At 34.5% G+C, this 16,479-nt stretch overlaps 1 protein-coding gene across 2 annotated transcripts in view; it reads right to left on the bottom strand.

Moving 5' to 3' along the window:
- The window catches only part of LOC120627163 (lachesin-like), a 134,145-nt gene that overhangs the window by 59,406 nt on the left and 58,260 nt on the right, over positions 1-16,479 (bottom strand). For both annotated transcript variants that reach the window (XM_039895038.1, XM_039895039.1), the window contains exons 2-4: positions 15,190-15,272; positions 14,346-14,467; positions 952-1,137 (exon numbers count right to left, since the gene is read on the bottom strand). In XM_039895038.1, the coding sequence (XP_039750972.1) occupies positions 952-1,137; positions 14,346-14,467; positions 15,190-15,272 (391 nt within the window). The remainder of the gene's footprint in view (positions 1-951; positions 1,138-14,345; positions 14,468-15,189; positions 15,273-16,479) is intronic.

Below are 16,479 nucleotides of genomic sequence, written 5' to 3'. Positions count from 1 at the left end.
ACAAATGGCGCCGGGGCACAAAGCCGCAGCAATTACGGTTTTATACCCCCATAACTCCATTATGTTTGATATAGGGCGACAATATTAATTTGTTATATTTCTCACAAAATTGCTTTTCTTATAAGCCTTCCTTTTAGTTTTTAATACAGCTGGAATTTGTGGAAATGCTTCGACTCGGTTTCAGGTTTTTCAATTTCGTTATATGTGAAAACGTGCTTGTAAACATTTTTCTTTTTGGCGTACCTGCACGTACTTTATCAGGAATGATATTTTTGTGGTATATCTTGTTCTAATTTGTAACTGATATTTTTGAAGATAAATTTAGGCTATTAGGTATATATTTTGATGATAATCAACTATGATATCATTATCAATAGCTTATAAAAGGCCACTGCTGGGCAGATGTGTAGATGATCGCAGTAGATGGTAGTAACACAGAGGACGCTGCTGCCCATACTTTGTAATATCGCGGGAAGAGAAGTGGTGGTAACAAGTGCTGTATCCTAATCTGCCGTCAACACACGATACAAACATCGAGTAAATAATAATTATGTTAAGTTTTGTGATCTTAGGTCTTAAACACTCTCTTCTATGGGATAGGTGGCCTGAGTGATGTGAACTAATGAGTTCCGAGCTAAATATTATCAAAATTTACAAATCCCAGAATAATAAACGTATGAGACTCTGGGCCCAAAAAAATTTATTAACACCGTGTCCTAAAAATTGGTCTTGACGTCTGCGCGGGCGCAAGCTTAGCAACGGTCTAGCAATTCAAAGGGCCAATAGCGCCAGCATTTTACCATGCCCATATGTTGACAGTTAGACGGCTTATAAATTTTGTAAATATTTTTAGTTAATATATTTTTTTTATTTTTATCAAAATATTGTTCATAGAGTGGAATTAAAATAAATAAAGAATAATAAATCTGTACAAATGAATTTGTTTCTTACCTGACTCTTCATAGGGTCTGTATTGACTTGGCACATGTAGGTGCCAGAGTCGTTTGCTTGGACATTGCTGACGTGCAACTTCCAAGTGTTGTGGTTATTGTATGTGACAGACAGCCGAGGGTTTAAAGCAATCATGTTTGTGTGTATTGCCAGTATCGCTTTGGAATCTGACTTTATCCACGCAACCTGAAAAGAAAATCAGTGTCAATATTAATTTATTATAAACTAGCAGTTGGCAGCGTTTATTACGGTGTTTAATAATACCTTGGGAAATGTTTGTTTTCACAGGATAAAAATAGCTCAATATTTCTCTCCAAACTTTCATCTAACTTTTTGCCAAAAATCAAGTTGATGGGCTGCTTAATAATAACACACTTTATCATTTACAATATTACTAGCTGTTGCCCGCATTCTTCATACTCGTTTAATACGGTTTTTTGCAAATACTGTGGGCACCTTTTGTTTTACCAGGATAAAAGTGGCCAACATGTTGCTCCGTATCCGTACTTTCAACTACCGTTTAGCCAAATTTCAAGTCAAACAATGCAAAAGCAAGCAAACTTTCGCATTTATAATATTATCTACTAGCTGTTTTCCCAGGATAAAAAAATCAAGTTCTTTGAATGCTTAGTTAGGGCGTAAGAAGGACAAACAAACATACTTAGGCATTTAATATGTTAGTATGGGTTAAAGTACGAGAAAATTGCAGAAAAATAGATAAATACTGCTATCGGAATGTGCCTTGCTAGTCTAGAAATTCCTAAGTTCAACTATGGATCACGAATTGGATTGCTGAGTTGGCTAAAAATTGTTAGGTATTGAATTTAATTTCTCATGAAAAATTTCACAGGAAGACCTCGCAAGTTACGAATTTGAGCCGTGTGTATACCAGTGCCTTAGGGAGCAAGTAGGTACTTTTGATTCTTATTTTAATGACTAACCTGGGATAATAATCGTTAAAGCCCATCGACACGGATTGGAGCAGCTTGGAGGGTCGCAATACTTTGAGAGAAGAGAATTACTGTAGCCATCAGTTTGACCACATAAGAAGAGAAGGGTTCTGATTATCGGATTATAAGTAGATATTTTTGTAGAGTAGCATGTTGTCATCTTTCGAAAATGTACTGTATTTTTGAATTGTTCCTATATAGTAGGCAGGCAGGGCAATATCCTCGTAATAATATTAATTCAATAACTATCGATTGTAACTCGGACGTCTACCTAAGAGCTTTAGAGCTTTCGTTGAAACTAAGCTCTTGATAGATTCCATATGGACTTTGCTCGATTCGCACGTGTAACCTGAATATAACGTAGTTCCACCATGGAAGCGGCGGACTTTGCAAATAAAAACATACGTGTGCACGAGTAAGCTCTTCTAATATACCTACCTACAGGTAGTATCCGAGACCACTATTTGTACCAGCAATTTTTAAAAATATTTCATCGTTATTACCTAACCTTCATGCTTAAATGCCTGAACTGGTTTTGATATAATTTGTTACTAACGTTTGCCAAATAAGAGTATGCAATCGTCATTGAGGCTTTTCCTCCTCAGCCTATTGATATTCCACAGGTGTGAAAAGATAGGAAAAGAGATAGAGATTAGAGTAAAACTCCCCATGCTGCTCCTATTTGGGTCGTACAGCAGGTTGGTACTTTAACAAGTCTTTTTTTAGTTAAAATTAATGCACCAAGCAGATGGTAATTTGTAACTGTTTTTTTTTTGTTTTATTGTAAAATATCTGTGGTATTTATTTAGCTAAATACCTAGCAACTTTGAGGCTCAACGTTGGAATCCATAAGTCATAAATGCTGGATCTTAAAGAATACGTCAAAATCAACTTAGCCGGCTATTACAAATTATTGCCACAGAAAAGTCAAATTAGGTCATCTTTCTTTTGAACTGGGAGCAGATAACATTATTTGCGAGTAACTCGCTGAGTGCCTTCAATTATACTTTTTCCCTTTGTGTTTCCAGTTTTGCTTTTAAATAAAACTGCAGGAATTTTATAATTTAAGGTCGCTCGTTGTAAATATACTGAAAAGTTTATGAATTCATGTATTTTTTGTTCAAACATAAATATGAAATTAAATGTAGAAAGTGACTGCCTCGCGGGTTTATATAATTTCCTTCATAAATAGTAGATTGTTTTACAAGGGCATTGAACAATCAATTTTGTCCGAGATGGTTATCACCGGAGCCGGAGATTGCGAGGAAATTTGTTCGAGGTCTAGGTTCGATTCCCGGGTCATATCAAACGTTAACATTTATGTGAATGATTTTTTATTTCCATTGCGAGGAAACAAAATATTGTGAATAAAATAAATTTCAAAATAAAGTTCTAATTAACACAAAATAACCTAAATTCACGGTGTACAAATTAAGAGTTTAATTAAATAAACAAAATGCAATGCAATTTTTGTTTCATGTTACGTGAATGCACTTACAATTTTTGGTTATTTTAATAATACTAAATTCTGAATCTCATCGGTGCTTAATTAAAAATAATGCAAACTAATCTCCCAAAAAGGACCTTTATGTTACAAAATTATTTGAATTTAAATATGCATAATATTAAAATATATTAAAAAAAACAACTACATGTATAACATATTGTTACATAAAACATAACTACACAAATAAATATCATTATTTACCGGCAATGCAAGCATGCAGATAGTATGAGTATGCGTGAAATTATAATGAACGAACTTTACCTTCAGGTATATGGATATTTGACATCTTAACTAATGTAATAAATGTGAAAGAGTGTTTGTTTGTCTGTTTGTCCTTCCTCTACGCCCTAATTAAGCAACGTATATTCTATATTTTTCACATAAGGTTAGTTGGAAGGACAAAGCGTAGCATAGGTACTTTTTATCCCGAAAAGAAACAGTATAGACATGATTTTTAAAAAAGCGCAATTAACGCGGACAATGGCCTGTAAGTGAGTAATAACTACTTATTTGTTAGTATGAGCTATTTTGAAATCAGTTATGGGCACTTCAATAATTTTATATAATTTTATCGATGAACATAAATCATGCCGCAACAATGTTAAGGTCTAGGCTAATCGGTTGCCATGAAGTTTGGCAGCGGTTGTTTTTTTTTTAATCACTACAATTTATTATGCTATTCACTCTTCCTTTGCATATCCCGAAGGCAATGTTACTCAATTTATAAGTAGCACGAAATATACGATCATCGGTTAAAATAATTTTATTATAATATTGTTGACGCTTTTTTATCAAAATTTGTTAAATAGTTCCTCCATTTTAAAATGTCAGTAATTAAGTGATGCGTTCCTATCAAGAGTTGCCTTCTTTGTTGAATCTGATGATAATACAATTAGATCCAGAATAAGGAAACAAAACACTCTCCGGGATTGCATACGAGCGTGAAATTTCATTTAATGTCTAGATTAATGTCATAAATTGCTAGCAATTTCCTCGACGCTCCTCCAAGTTTTAAATCGTTTGTATTGTACAGGGTTAGAGGCGAAAGCTAATATGACTCAAGTGAACTCTGATCTCTTGGCGGAATTCCCCTACTGATATGACGTTATATCAGTAGGGGAATTCTGCCAAATATTTCAATAATCAGATTCGTGTAGCAACATTGTCCAATCGCTTAGTTGATGATCATTATTGTCCAGGAAAATTTTAAATTTCAAATAATTCAATGCTCTATTTGAACAGCTTTTTCAGATGATAACCTCAAGTTTATTTATTATTTAGTATTATTGACTTACCATAATTTACAAGTGTCTTAATACTATTTTGGTGTAATCATAAATTCTTACGAATTTCACCGTACACCGTATCGTCAACAATAGTAACCTCTTAGGAAATTAATTACCAATAGTGACACCTACCTACTCACTATGTCAATCAAGATAATCCATATTAGTAAGAATTCCCTCAATATTAATCGGTAGGTATGTTAAAGGTTAGAATTGGTACTAAGTAGGCAGGTACTATGCATATATTTTAATATTAACACACAATCTTATTTAAAACTATATCCTATAACTTTATAAAATATAATATAGCTACGGTCGTCAGCTTTATGTACATTCCTAAACATTTAGAGCCCTGTGTATTATTACAAGACCTCAAATACAGTCAAATATTGTTTCGTTTTGCTTATTACTTAATTTTTGGCTTTGGACCATAAATTATTTTCATAACAATTGTGAATTTTGAGCTATTATGTTCCTTAATTCAGAAGTACCTATCTATTCTCTGAAACTTAAGTGACTTATACTATGTGCCGCTACGCTATGGGCCTTATAAGAAAGTTAAAAAAGGTTAGTTAAGAAAGGCCTTACAGGAAACAGGCGATGGAGAGAGCAACTTGTATGCTACGTGTATCTCTACGTGATCAAATCAGAATTGAAGAGATCCGTAACAGAATTACATAGCTAAATGGGATATCAAGGTGCTGATTTGGCGACCCTGCACTGGGCAAAGCAGCGTTGGTCGACTCCCAACGAGGTGGACGGACGATATTAAGTGAGTCACTGGGAACCGCTGGAAACAAGCGGCCATAGACCATGGGTTTTGGAACTATCAACCAAAGACCGGTAAACTTCAATTGGTTGATGTGATGACTTCAGAAATTACTCCTCTGACGGTCAGACTGATAGAAGGTGACAGGAGCGATTAATATCGTAACCACTTATGAAAATCGCAACCTAAATAACGAAGTATTTAAAAATATTTTATGACGGCGCAGCAATATTCACACAGAACACTAACCTAAAAATCAAAATATTTCGTGACAATTGCTTTGTTTGTTAATGGCACTTGGCATCACAATTCTCTCGAAAAGCTCGTAGCAATATGAAATGTGCCATCATTCTAGCATAATACTAAACGCCATTGAAAATGTTCAATATTTTCAAAAGTAATACAATTGCACTGGCTAATTTCATCTGCTCCAAAACAAAAGACGTCATAAAAATCTAAATAATCAGGATTTTTAAATGATTGGAGTTTAACTACGTTGCAATGGTAACGTAAAAGTGGGGTGTGACACATAAAATGTTACGTGTTTCATCCGAGGAATGTCCCATCCAACCGCTTTCACGTATTTTTCATGTGACATCTCGCTTTGTTGCGGCTGGGAAATAAATTAGTAACAATTTCATTGTTTGTGAGAATTATTTCCAACTAGCACTGGAGCTAACGTTTGTAGCGGAGGGTTTCGTTACGTTTATATAAACGCGTTCTCTTTATATGACGTTCCACGACAGAAGTTATTATTTTGATTGTATGTTTTAAACAAAGAATAAATAATGGCATTACCGTACAGAAGGTCTTAAGTATTATTATAATTGTAATGAAAATATCTTACATGTATTTTGGGATGTAACTGAAATTAAAGCAACAGAGAAATCTTAGAAATGTATTTTGTATTCTCATTTCATATTATAGTAGCAGTAAAACGTGACTTGTTCTGTTTCGACTTTTCTTATACTGTTTTCCACGGTATAGATCAGCCTGTATAATACCCCCATTTAAAGTGCCTTTCTACAACGAAGTAAATTAGTTTTGTCGAAATCGGTTCTACTTTTCTAGCGATAATTAGAAGCCGTAGTCTTGGGTGTGTGTTGTCTATAACAGAAGCACCCCTGACGCAGCGGTGAGTGTGAATTTAAATAGGTGGTCCCGGGTTCGCAGGGGTAATTTGGGAATATATAATTTCAGAATTTTCTCTGGTCTGGTCTGGTGGGAGGTTTGGCCGTTACTAGTTACCACCCAACCGACAAAGACGTGCCGCCAAACGATTTAGTGTTCCGGTGTGGTGTCGCGTAGAAACCTATTAGAGGTACCACCAGGTGAGATTGCAGTCAAAAGGCTAAGTTGTAGTGGAATAAAAAATATATAAAAATAATAAAAAAACGCTGTAGATGGCCTCCGACGTGTCGTTAGAATACTTACTATGGAAACGCCAATTGTGACTCTAATACGCCTGACGCGTACTCTCTAATACGTAGTACGCCGCCTACGCAGTCATATCGAAGGATTTTGGCGTACAGGCACGCGTTTTGTCTTAGAAGATGGTGAAATTTACAAAAAAACAAGACGAACAACTTTTAATTTCATTAAAATTATTTAATAAACAGAATTTTATTTCATTCCAACCTTCGACCTGTCTCTTCACGAGAAGACGATGACGACTTTTTCTTCTCTTCTATTTCAATAACATTTGTATGACAAGATCAATCATCCTCCTTCTTTTCGAGACGTACTCTTAAAATGATCCATTTATCCATATTTTAATCACTATCATCGATTCGCATTGAGCGCATGCGAGAATCTAAAATATTTCCGAGTGACCATCACAATTAACGCTGGATGCCGTCCAAATTCAGCAAACGCAGGACGTGAACTACGGCGTTTGTTGCTTTTTGTTATAGACCACCGCCTAAGATAAGTACTATTGGTAAAAAAATTAACAATTAAAATTAACCTGTGCAAACAAAACGATAAATAAACGTACAAAAACGCTGATAAAATCAAGTGCAGACGTTTATGACATCACATTATATTTATTTATGTAATAATATCAATGTATAAATTTTCGAAACTCACACTCTATTACTCTTTATATACTCGTAATAGGTATTTATATACTAAGGAGCATAAAATTTAAATGCATTCAGTGGAACTCAGAAAACTTTTATCGTTTTCATTAGTTGAACAAAACGCAGAGAGTTTCACTAAACGCTTTTGAATCTTTTACTTGAGGCTTTAACAAAACTAGACCGAGTTAGTAAAGTAATAAGTACTATTAGCGGAAATTTTCACTATGAAAATATTATAGTAAAAATATTTAAGAAAAAAATATTTAAAAAACTACTCAACTCTAACTCTAACTCGTGCTCTTGCCAGACTACCTATCTAATTTAACTACTGCGTGTATAATTAAAAGGTAAAACCCTGCATCCTCTCTTTAGTTTACCTTTACTAGTTGCTTTTTTTAATGTTCGTCTAGAATTAAATACGCAGTATTTTATAAGTGGCACTCATTACCCCTGTGACACGTTTATTTTTCTTTTAAATAACATTTGAAAACTTCAACTGAGAGAAAAATCTTCTATTTTTTATAAACTACGAGCTTTAGTATCCTTATCTTATTTCGTACAGTGTAGGCCTGCCGTTATTAACATATTTTTTTTAAATTTCGGATTTAAAATTAATCTTTGTCCATCTTTGTAATAAGTATCGATAATATTTGGTTAGCGGTTGAGCCAGACATAGGTAACATATACCACAAAAAAATTTAAAAGTAAAATTTAAAATAATTGAGGAAAGGTTAACATTGCTGGTGTCCTTTTTACAAAGAAAGTACCCTTGAATTAAAAATGTTGTAGAAAATATTTATTTCTTGCTTTTTAGTTATATAACAAAGTCGGTTCCTTTTTGTAAAAAAAAAAACACATTCTTTAGTGTATAGTTTTGCAATTATCTAAGTTATAAAATAAAAACGGCAAATGCTCATAACCCTTTACGAGATTTCTTTTCCCGATGCTTGGCTACTAATTGTTGAGGAGTTCTCCCAGCACTTCACCATCAACTTTTTTATTGTGATGAAAAATTTCTTAGCAACCATATACCATAATCGAAGCGCAACCCGTATAGTACTAATAATTATATAGTCCCGGTGGCCATCCATGATCTTCATCGTTAGTTCCACTGGACTATATGGTTAGTTTCGAAAGAAGAATCACAAGTTCTTTAAAAATTACTCACACTGCTATAGGTGTGCCTAAAATCGTGAACGAGTTCCCTCGATTCCTCCAGGATCCCTCCAACAAATCATGAAATATAATGTACCAAAAAAAACAAGAATCATCAAAATCGGTTTAAAATTGCCGGAGTAATTGAGTTACAAATATACAAAAAAACATACAGTGGAAATAAGACACTCCTCCTTTTTTTAAAGTCAGTTGAAAATACATTTTATTATGTATGCCGTAGGAATCCTTTATTTCCTGGGGTTTAAATTATTCTATGGCCGTCTCCATGATGAGAGCAAGTCAATATCAAATATATTTAATTCAATGCAACGTTTGAGCCGCACATAGGATACAAACAAACAAAAAAACAAACATTCAGAAAGGCACAATTTCACAATTATAATATTAGCATTTTAAACATGACTGTTTTATCCGTATTTCCGCATCAACTAGAAGTTTGCTGTGTTCGAACTAGGTATGACGATTATTTCATTCAAAACTTTCTACTTAGTTCATACTAATTCTTAATTATATTATAAAACAGTGTTTGTTGTAAAACCACCGACCTTTTACCTTTTATACAGCATCAGAGCTACGAATTTACGTACAATTTGCGTAGATACTGGTCTACCCTTTATAGGTAAATAGAGGCGATAGACTGTAGACAATAAAAATCGTAACGTCGCGGAATTTTATGCAATTCCTTAGAATGAACATCCCAACTAATCCGCGATAAACTGGAAAATCTGTATAGTTTAATTTTTAATTTCTTTAATGTATGAATTCCCCACGAAACAGAATTTGTTTGGGCAGTGTACACTCTACGCACGTTTCGCTCAAATGTTAAAGCATCCTCAGGAGATGTTCAATTTGCAATAAGTAATTGCTGAGTCTTAGCAATTACTATTTATTTATATTTATATTTATTGCGGATTATAGAAAATTAATTAATTTAATGTTCATTGTATATCATGGAATTGAGCAATTTAACGCCTGCTTCTAACTATTATTTAATATATAACGAGCAGTGGAGATAAAATTATTACTTCAACTGTAAGCTACGAAAGAAGCTTCGCGTACTTTGCCACGTTATTAGGCAGACGAGCGACGTTTAATTGTACCATGAGAGAGATTAATTACACCACATTAATAAGTTTATGACTGTGTCGCGGTGAAAAAGCTTGTAATTTACGTGACATGAAATAAACTTTGCTATTTGCAAAGGTAGATTAAAATTTTAATTACAAATTATTGTTATCTTTGTCACTGCGTTGTATAATTATAAACACGTTGATATCAACGGGTATACACATACATGTGTAAAGGAAAAGGTGACTGACTGACTAACCTTTAAACCCACATCCCAAACAAACGAACGGATCGAGCTAAAATTTGGCATATATGTATGCTATAACGTAGGCGTTAAAAAAGGGGTTTTAAAAATTCATCTCCTAATAGGGATTTGAAATTTGTATGAAAGTCGAAATATAATTTAACGTGGGCAAAGCTGCGGGCATTGGATGATATTAATATAAATGAGAAAGTTTGTTTGTTAGTTTGTTTATCTTTATCGCAGTAACATGGCAACTAAGTAATTTTGTTTATTGTTTGAAAAGGAGGTAGATTATGGGTCGGCGAGTGACAAAAATAATTACTCTTATCCTATAAACAAAGTGCAATTCGGTTAGTACCGTTATATTGCATGTATGCATAAATGATGGAACGGATTTAAATAGTGTATTTTGTCGTGATTAATTGAAATACTGAGTGTATTACTTGAAAGATTTCTTTATGATTTAGCAAAACTTTAAGCAGTGAAATTGAGACGTGACAAAAAGATGTTTACGTTAGCCGAGCGCGTAGAAAAAAGGGAAGGAAAAAGAAAAGTGTACCACATAGTACCCAACGGTCTAAAACTAAAGATGCATGATGTTTTCGCATTGTGTCACAAATTGCCGAGAGTTTGCAAACTCATTGGTTTGTATTGCTTTATGAGTTTAGTCGCATACAAATAGTACGTGTGTTTCATTTTCTATTTTCGCAGACTTACTGCATTGCTCTAATTTTAACGTGATATCCGAAGCCCCTTATTTATACCCCTTTTGGGGATTACGAGTTTTAATATTTAGTGTAAGTTAAGTTAACTTGATTGAGTTCTGTGTTGTATTATAACTAGCGACAACGTGCGTTAACAACGACATCGTGCGTTTAATAAATTCGAATACGTTTCCTACACAAATTTTCATCTTTTATACCACACAAAAAATCCCGACCTACCACGTCGTTGCAAACCCACTTTTTCTTTGTTTGCTGGGCCCCTATGGATCATAAAAAAAAAAACCGTAAACCAAAATCAACTTTATTAATAGCATGTATGTAGATCTGGTATGATCGAAACTAAGATGAATACACTAAATTTAAATAACATGCACTTAACTATATAAAAAATAAAATTGTTAAATGGATTTAAATTCCACAATTTTTGGGTAGACAATAAAGTTTTATACGCCTCTTGAATTTTATAACTCATTTCTTTTCAATAAAAATTTCAGCCTCGAATATTTTCGACGATTGGCTTGAATTTTTGCAGAATAATCAGTGGGGATAAAATCGAAAATTCTTTTATTGAGAGGCAAATTACTGAAATGCTGCGATTCCCAGTCGATTTGCGAGTGAGCTGGTTATCTATAGGTACTAATTGACAATTATTTACACAATTAATAGTGCACAACGAAAGCAGTCAATGAAGCGAGGAGATTCGGCTCTACCATTTTTGCATACTTCCTGATTAAATTGACACAACTTACTTTGGTCATCTTTATTTTATAGCTACTTTAGCGTATTTTACTAGGTAGACACAGATTTTTTATCGATGTTTTTAAGTATTTTACTGTAGGTATTTTTCTGTCAAAGTCCAAGGTGCAATGGCGCTGTGGTTTTATAAGTGGAAAGTTCCGTGTTCGATCCCCGCTGATATAATTTTTAATTTCTGATTATTTTCTGATCTGGTCTAGTTGGAGTGTTCTGCCGTGGCTATTTACCATCCACCCGAAAAAAAAGGTCTCGGTAAGCGATTAAGCGGTTCGGTTCAAAACTAGCCACCACCTCCAACCAAACAAAAAAAGCGAGATTCCAATTTGTATAGATTGTCATCGTCATTTGTTATAATGATACCCATACTAAATAATAAATAAATAAATATACTACGACAATACACACATCACCATCTCACTGAAAACCATTCATGTTCATCACACAAACATTTTCCAGTTGCGGGAGAGCCAAACATTTTGTTAGCAAAATACAAATCGAATACTACGAGTAAGTAACTCATTATTGGAATTATATTTTTTTCATTATTAGAAATTCAGCTTCCAGCGACCAAATCCAATACTGTCACCCTTAAAAGTAAATAAGGACCTTTTAAGCCTTTAATATTGACTGTGTATCCACAGGAACATCAGTATAATACATATTTATTTTATTCTCTTCGCAAAAATATTATAGCGCTTTTTAAGAAATGGCGATACGAGAACTGCCTTGTTGAATGAATATTCTTGTAGTAATCATCATCTCAACCACAGGACGTTCACTGCTAGACAGAAAAGTCCTATGTCTTCTGAAGAGGTTTCTACTCGTTTATATGCCGCTTATATCCAGCGATTACCTCTAACTCCCTGCGTATTAAGTCGTCTATCCACCACGTGGGGGGGTGACTAGTTTACCAACAACTCAATTTTGAGGGCGGGGTCGCTACTCCAGCACCTTAGGACCCCAAGGTCCATCTGTTTTCTGAGCTAGCATGCTAGCGTGCCGACAGTGCCTTATTATGAGGCCCATAGTCTTTAACTATGGGCCTCATAATAAGCCACTGTCACTCAGCGTGCGATGGATAGAGCTATGTTTGAATGGTCAAATTAGAAATGAGGAGATCCGTAGAAAAACCAGAGTTACCGTCATAGAGCCGCGAAGATAAAGTGGCAATGGGCGGGTTACATAGCTCGAAGAACCGATTCAGTAGAAAAAAAACTGATATAATTTGGAACAACCTCCTTACTTGAAGGAAAAGATCATGTCGTATGCTGACACTGAGCATGCCATTCCATAAGACCAAGTTGTATAAGCTTTCCTTCACAGTGCAGGCTATCGAATAGTTGAATGATCTCCCTACGAACATACGACAGGCAAAATCGCTTGATATGTTTTAAAATGCAGTTAAAGCTTATTATCTTGCGCAATAAGACGACTGGTTTTTATTTTCTATTCATTCACATCAATCTATTCATTAATATAGCTTATTATATAAGTTTATTATTTTTATATTTATTTTATATATATATATATATATATATTTATTTTATTTGTGTATATTTTGTTTATATATCGTATGTAGTTATTTGAATGTAGGTTTATAATAATTTTATACCACCTATTTATTCTGGCTCTTGTTGTCCTAATCCTTAGGTTGCATGGCAGAGATCGCTTTTAAGCGATAAGGCCGCCTTTTGTGTTCTACTACAGGTTTGTGTTTCTCTCTATTAGTCCTTTATTTTCCTAACTGTGCAGTGGTGTACGAATAAAGAGTTTAAATAATAAATAAACAAAATGTTAAAAATTCTTACGTCAGTGAAAAACTCGAATGGATTTTCCATTTTTCGAACAGTACATGCGGAAGCTTATTTTTCATATGCATATATTACAAAAAATATCTGAGTATTTGTTATAAAATGATAACCAAAATAAACATACTGGTTAGAAATTATATCAATACAACTTTTTCGGTATATTGCAACAGTGTCAGTTATTAAAAAATACAAATACCGCGCAGTCACAGCAAAATTGTAAAACTAAACACCATCGTTTCAACTTTCATTATTAAATAGCACGTTTAGTGAATATTTTCATATCCTTCTTTTTTCGACGACAAGATAGCCATGATACAGTAATATATTTTATTTATATATTTTTATAATTTTTAAATCTTATTGATTGCACCACCTACCTCTTTTCTATGTTTTTTCCTTTCACGCCTTTGGTTGCCTGGAAGAAATCGCTATGTAGCGATAAGGCCACCAAATTGTACTCTCTCTGTAACTACTTTTTTTCTTTGGTGAACAATAAAAGTGTATTCATTCATTCATTCATGATAAATAAAGATGTTTGCGGAATACGGCAGTTATGTTAACCCATACACCTAGTAGGGTTTCACGCTGCATAGTACTGGAATACTAAATTGCTAAGCGACACGTTTTTGTGAAAAAATTATTTCCCAAACTGCCAAGCCTGCGATCGCAGTTCGACGTAATAATACACCATACTTTATATAACCTGCCTGAAGGTTCTCACTGACCTTGATGTTTCATTATCATCATCATATCAACCCATTACCGGCCCACTATAGGGTGCAGGTACATAGAACATAATTTGTACAATTGGCGGTTAAAAAGTGATCTCTTCGAACCAAATTGCAGAGGACAATACAGTGTGACAATAGCTTATTATAAAAAGTATTTATATTATTATAAATGCTAAAGTGCGCCAATTTGTCTACCTTTTTTCAATTCGAGGTTTCCATTAAAGACTTTACTGAATCTGATGTCAAGGCTAGTTATTATAAAATATTTATACATAAAACTGTTTACTTACCCTATAATTAGAAAGGTGATTGACGACACATGTAAAATGGACCTCCCGACCCTGCGTAACCGTATGGTTTTCCAAAGCTTGCAAGAATTCCGGTTCCACTTCTGCTTGGATCGGCATTTCACCTACAAGAATATTGATAAATATTGCCAAAAGGCATAAGGTACTCAAGATGCAAGTTCGAATTGAAGCTTAAAGCACGTGCAAGTGTGCTCTGGGTGCTTTTATATTCCAATTTGTAATGAATTTATAAATGCCATATCTTTTTTCTTATGAAGAAACCTTGACATCAATGGCAATATGTTACCAAAGATTTGTCAGTAATGTAAATCTTGTAAATTCTACTGAGATGGTCATTGGCAGTGGAATAAATAAGACCTTTTAACACTAATCTGGTCGATTTTTCCTCATTGAAGTGAATGTTGGAGTTTAATCACATTAATTATTCAAATATAAGTATCATTTGTAGGATTCCTACCAAAAAATTTATATGTAGTTATTACTTAGATCTTATACATACACTGCCTCGTGTTTACCTACGGATTACGAGGTCCTATTTGAATCCCAGGTCGGGTCAGGTCAAATTTGTTACTTGTTATTGTGTTTTTTGGATCAAAAACTAAATACTACTACTACTAAGTACTATGCCGTCGTGCGTTGGTCCCGATCCCGATTATTATTGTAAGTAGGCATGTTCAAAGCCACCCAGACCAAAGAGTAGAAAATGCCAAACGGTATTCAGGACCTCCCTCTTAAGACCACGCGACCACTGCGCTAGGGAGGTCTTCAAACATCAAGGTTGGCGAAATGAAACTGGCACAGTAAGCCCACTGGAGCTTTTTCTTACCTGTCACAAAAACGCTCAAAAACGTCGTCAGCCAGCAGGCCGCCTTTGTCGACGGTGAAAGCATGTGTTTGTCGATGATGTTTCTGAAACAAAATATAACGTATTTTATTGAGGAACAGTACTATATATCACAGTAAGCGATGATAGGCTAGGATTTTGACTTCTCTTTCGGGGGGATTGTGTTCCATCCCCGGCACGCTCTAACTTCTCTGTGTTAAGTGTGTTTCAAGCAGTAAAATGTTACTTGATTTAACAGTGGAGGAACATAATGTGAGGAAACCGGCATACTTGATAGTTCTCCATTGTGTTCACACATAAGTAACTCGGACGCCCAATAAACGTCGGGGTCTCTGAGTGTTGGATTTGCGAGTTATCGGTAAAGGCAGCGTTGGTAGTCAAACTCCCAACCTTAATGCCTTATCTTACTCCGTTGATCCCGGTTATTACCACTAATACATAGTGATAAAAGTTGTAATATAATCTGAAGATGCAAGGTCAGGACTATACGGCGGATGCATTAACACCTCCCAGCCAAACTCTTTTAATTTTTGATGAGTGGCTTAAGTCGTGTGAGGCGTTATCATGATGAAAAACCACACCCCTTCGGTTGATTGATTCCGGCCGCTTCCCTGTGTACTTTAGTGGGCTAGTAGTATTAGTAATAGTGAGATGATTGAGGGAGTTGTGAAAAATAATGTAATCCGCCATAAAACAGCTAAAAATCCTCACAACCTTTCAAACAAATAAAACAAATTATACATACATATAATTTATGTTAATGTAAGTGTTCCAGTGTGTCGTTCCTTTATATGCAATAAAGTTGTTTAAATAAATAAATAAATAATAATACACACACACATATGCATACACACATATGCACACACACATATGCACACACACACATATGCACACACACACACACATACACGCACACACATTCCCATTCACAAAGACACGCCAAACTTAAAACACCCCGTAGTTATTGCATTGGGGGTTTAAAAAAAGTCTATTCTATAAAACGTGTATGAACTGAAATTTTGTTCGTTACCTAAAAACGCCCGGTTAATTTGGCGTAACGCTTTTGTTTCGCACGTGGCCACTCATTTACGTCGGTTTTTATTTGAACACGAAAAGGTTAAGTAAACATTACTCTGGAAAATTAATTTTGCGCTCTTTTAAGTATTATTCTTGGTTTTATTTGCTAAAGTCATCGAGTTAATTGGGCCTCAAGAGTACGAATAGAATTAAATGCAAAACTATTCAGTTTGTTTAAAAAATCTCTAGGCAGCA

This window comes from Pararge aegeria, chromosome 10 (genome assembly GCF_905163445.1).
Source record: "Pararge aegeria chromosome 10, ilParAegt1.1, whole genome shotgun sequence".
In the NCBI taxonomy this organism is placed as follows: Eukaryota; Metazoa; Arthropoda; class Insecta; order Lepidoptera; family Nymphalidae; genus Pararge; species Pararge aegeria.
Note: the sequence above shows the minus strand (reverse complement) of the source record. Positions and strands in the feature narration are given on the sequence as shown.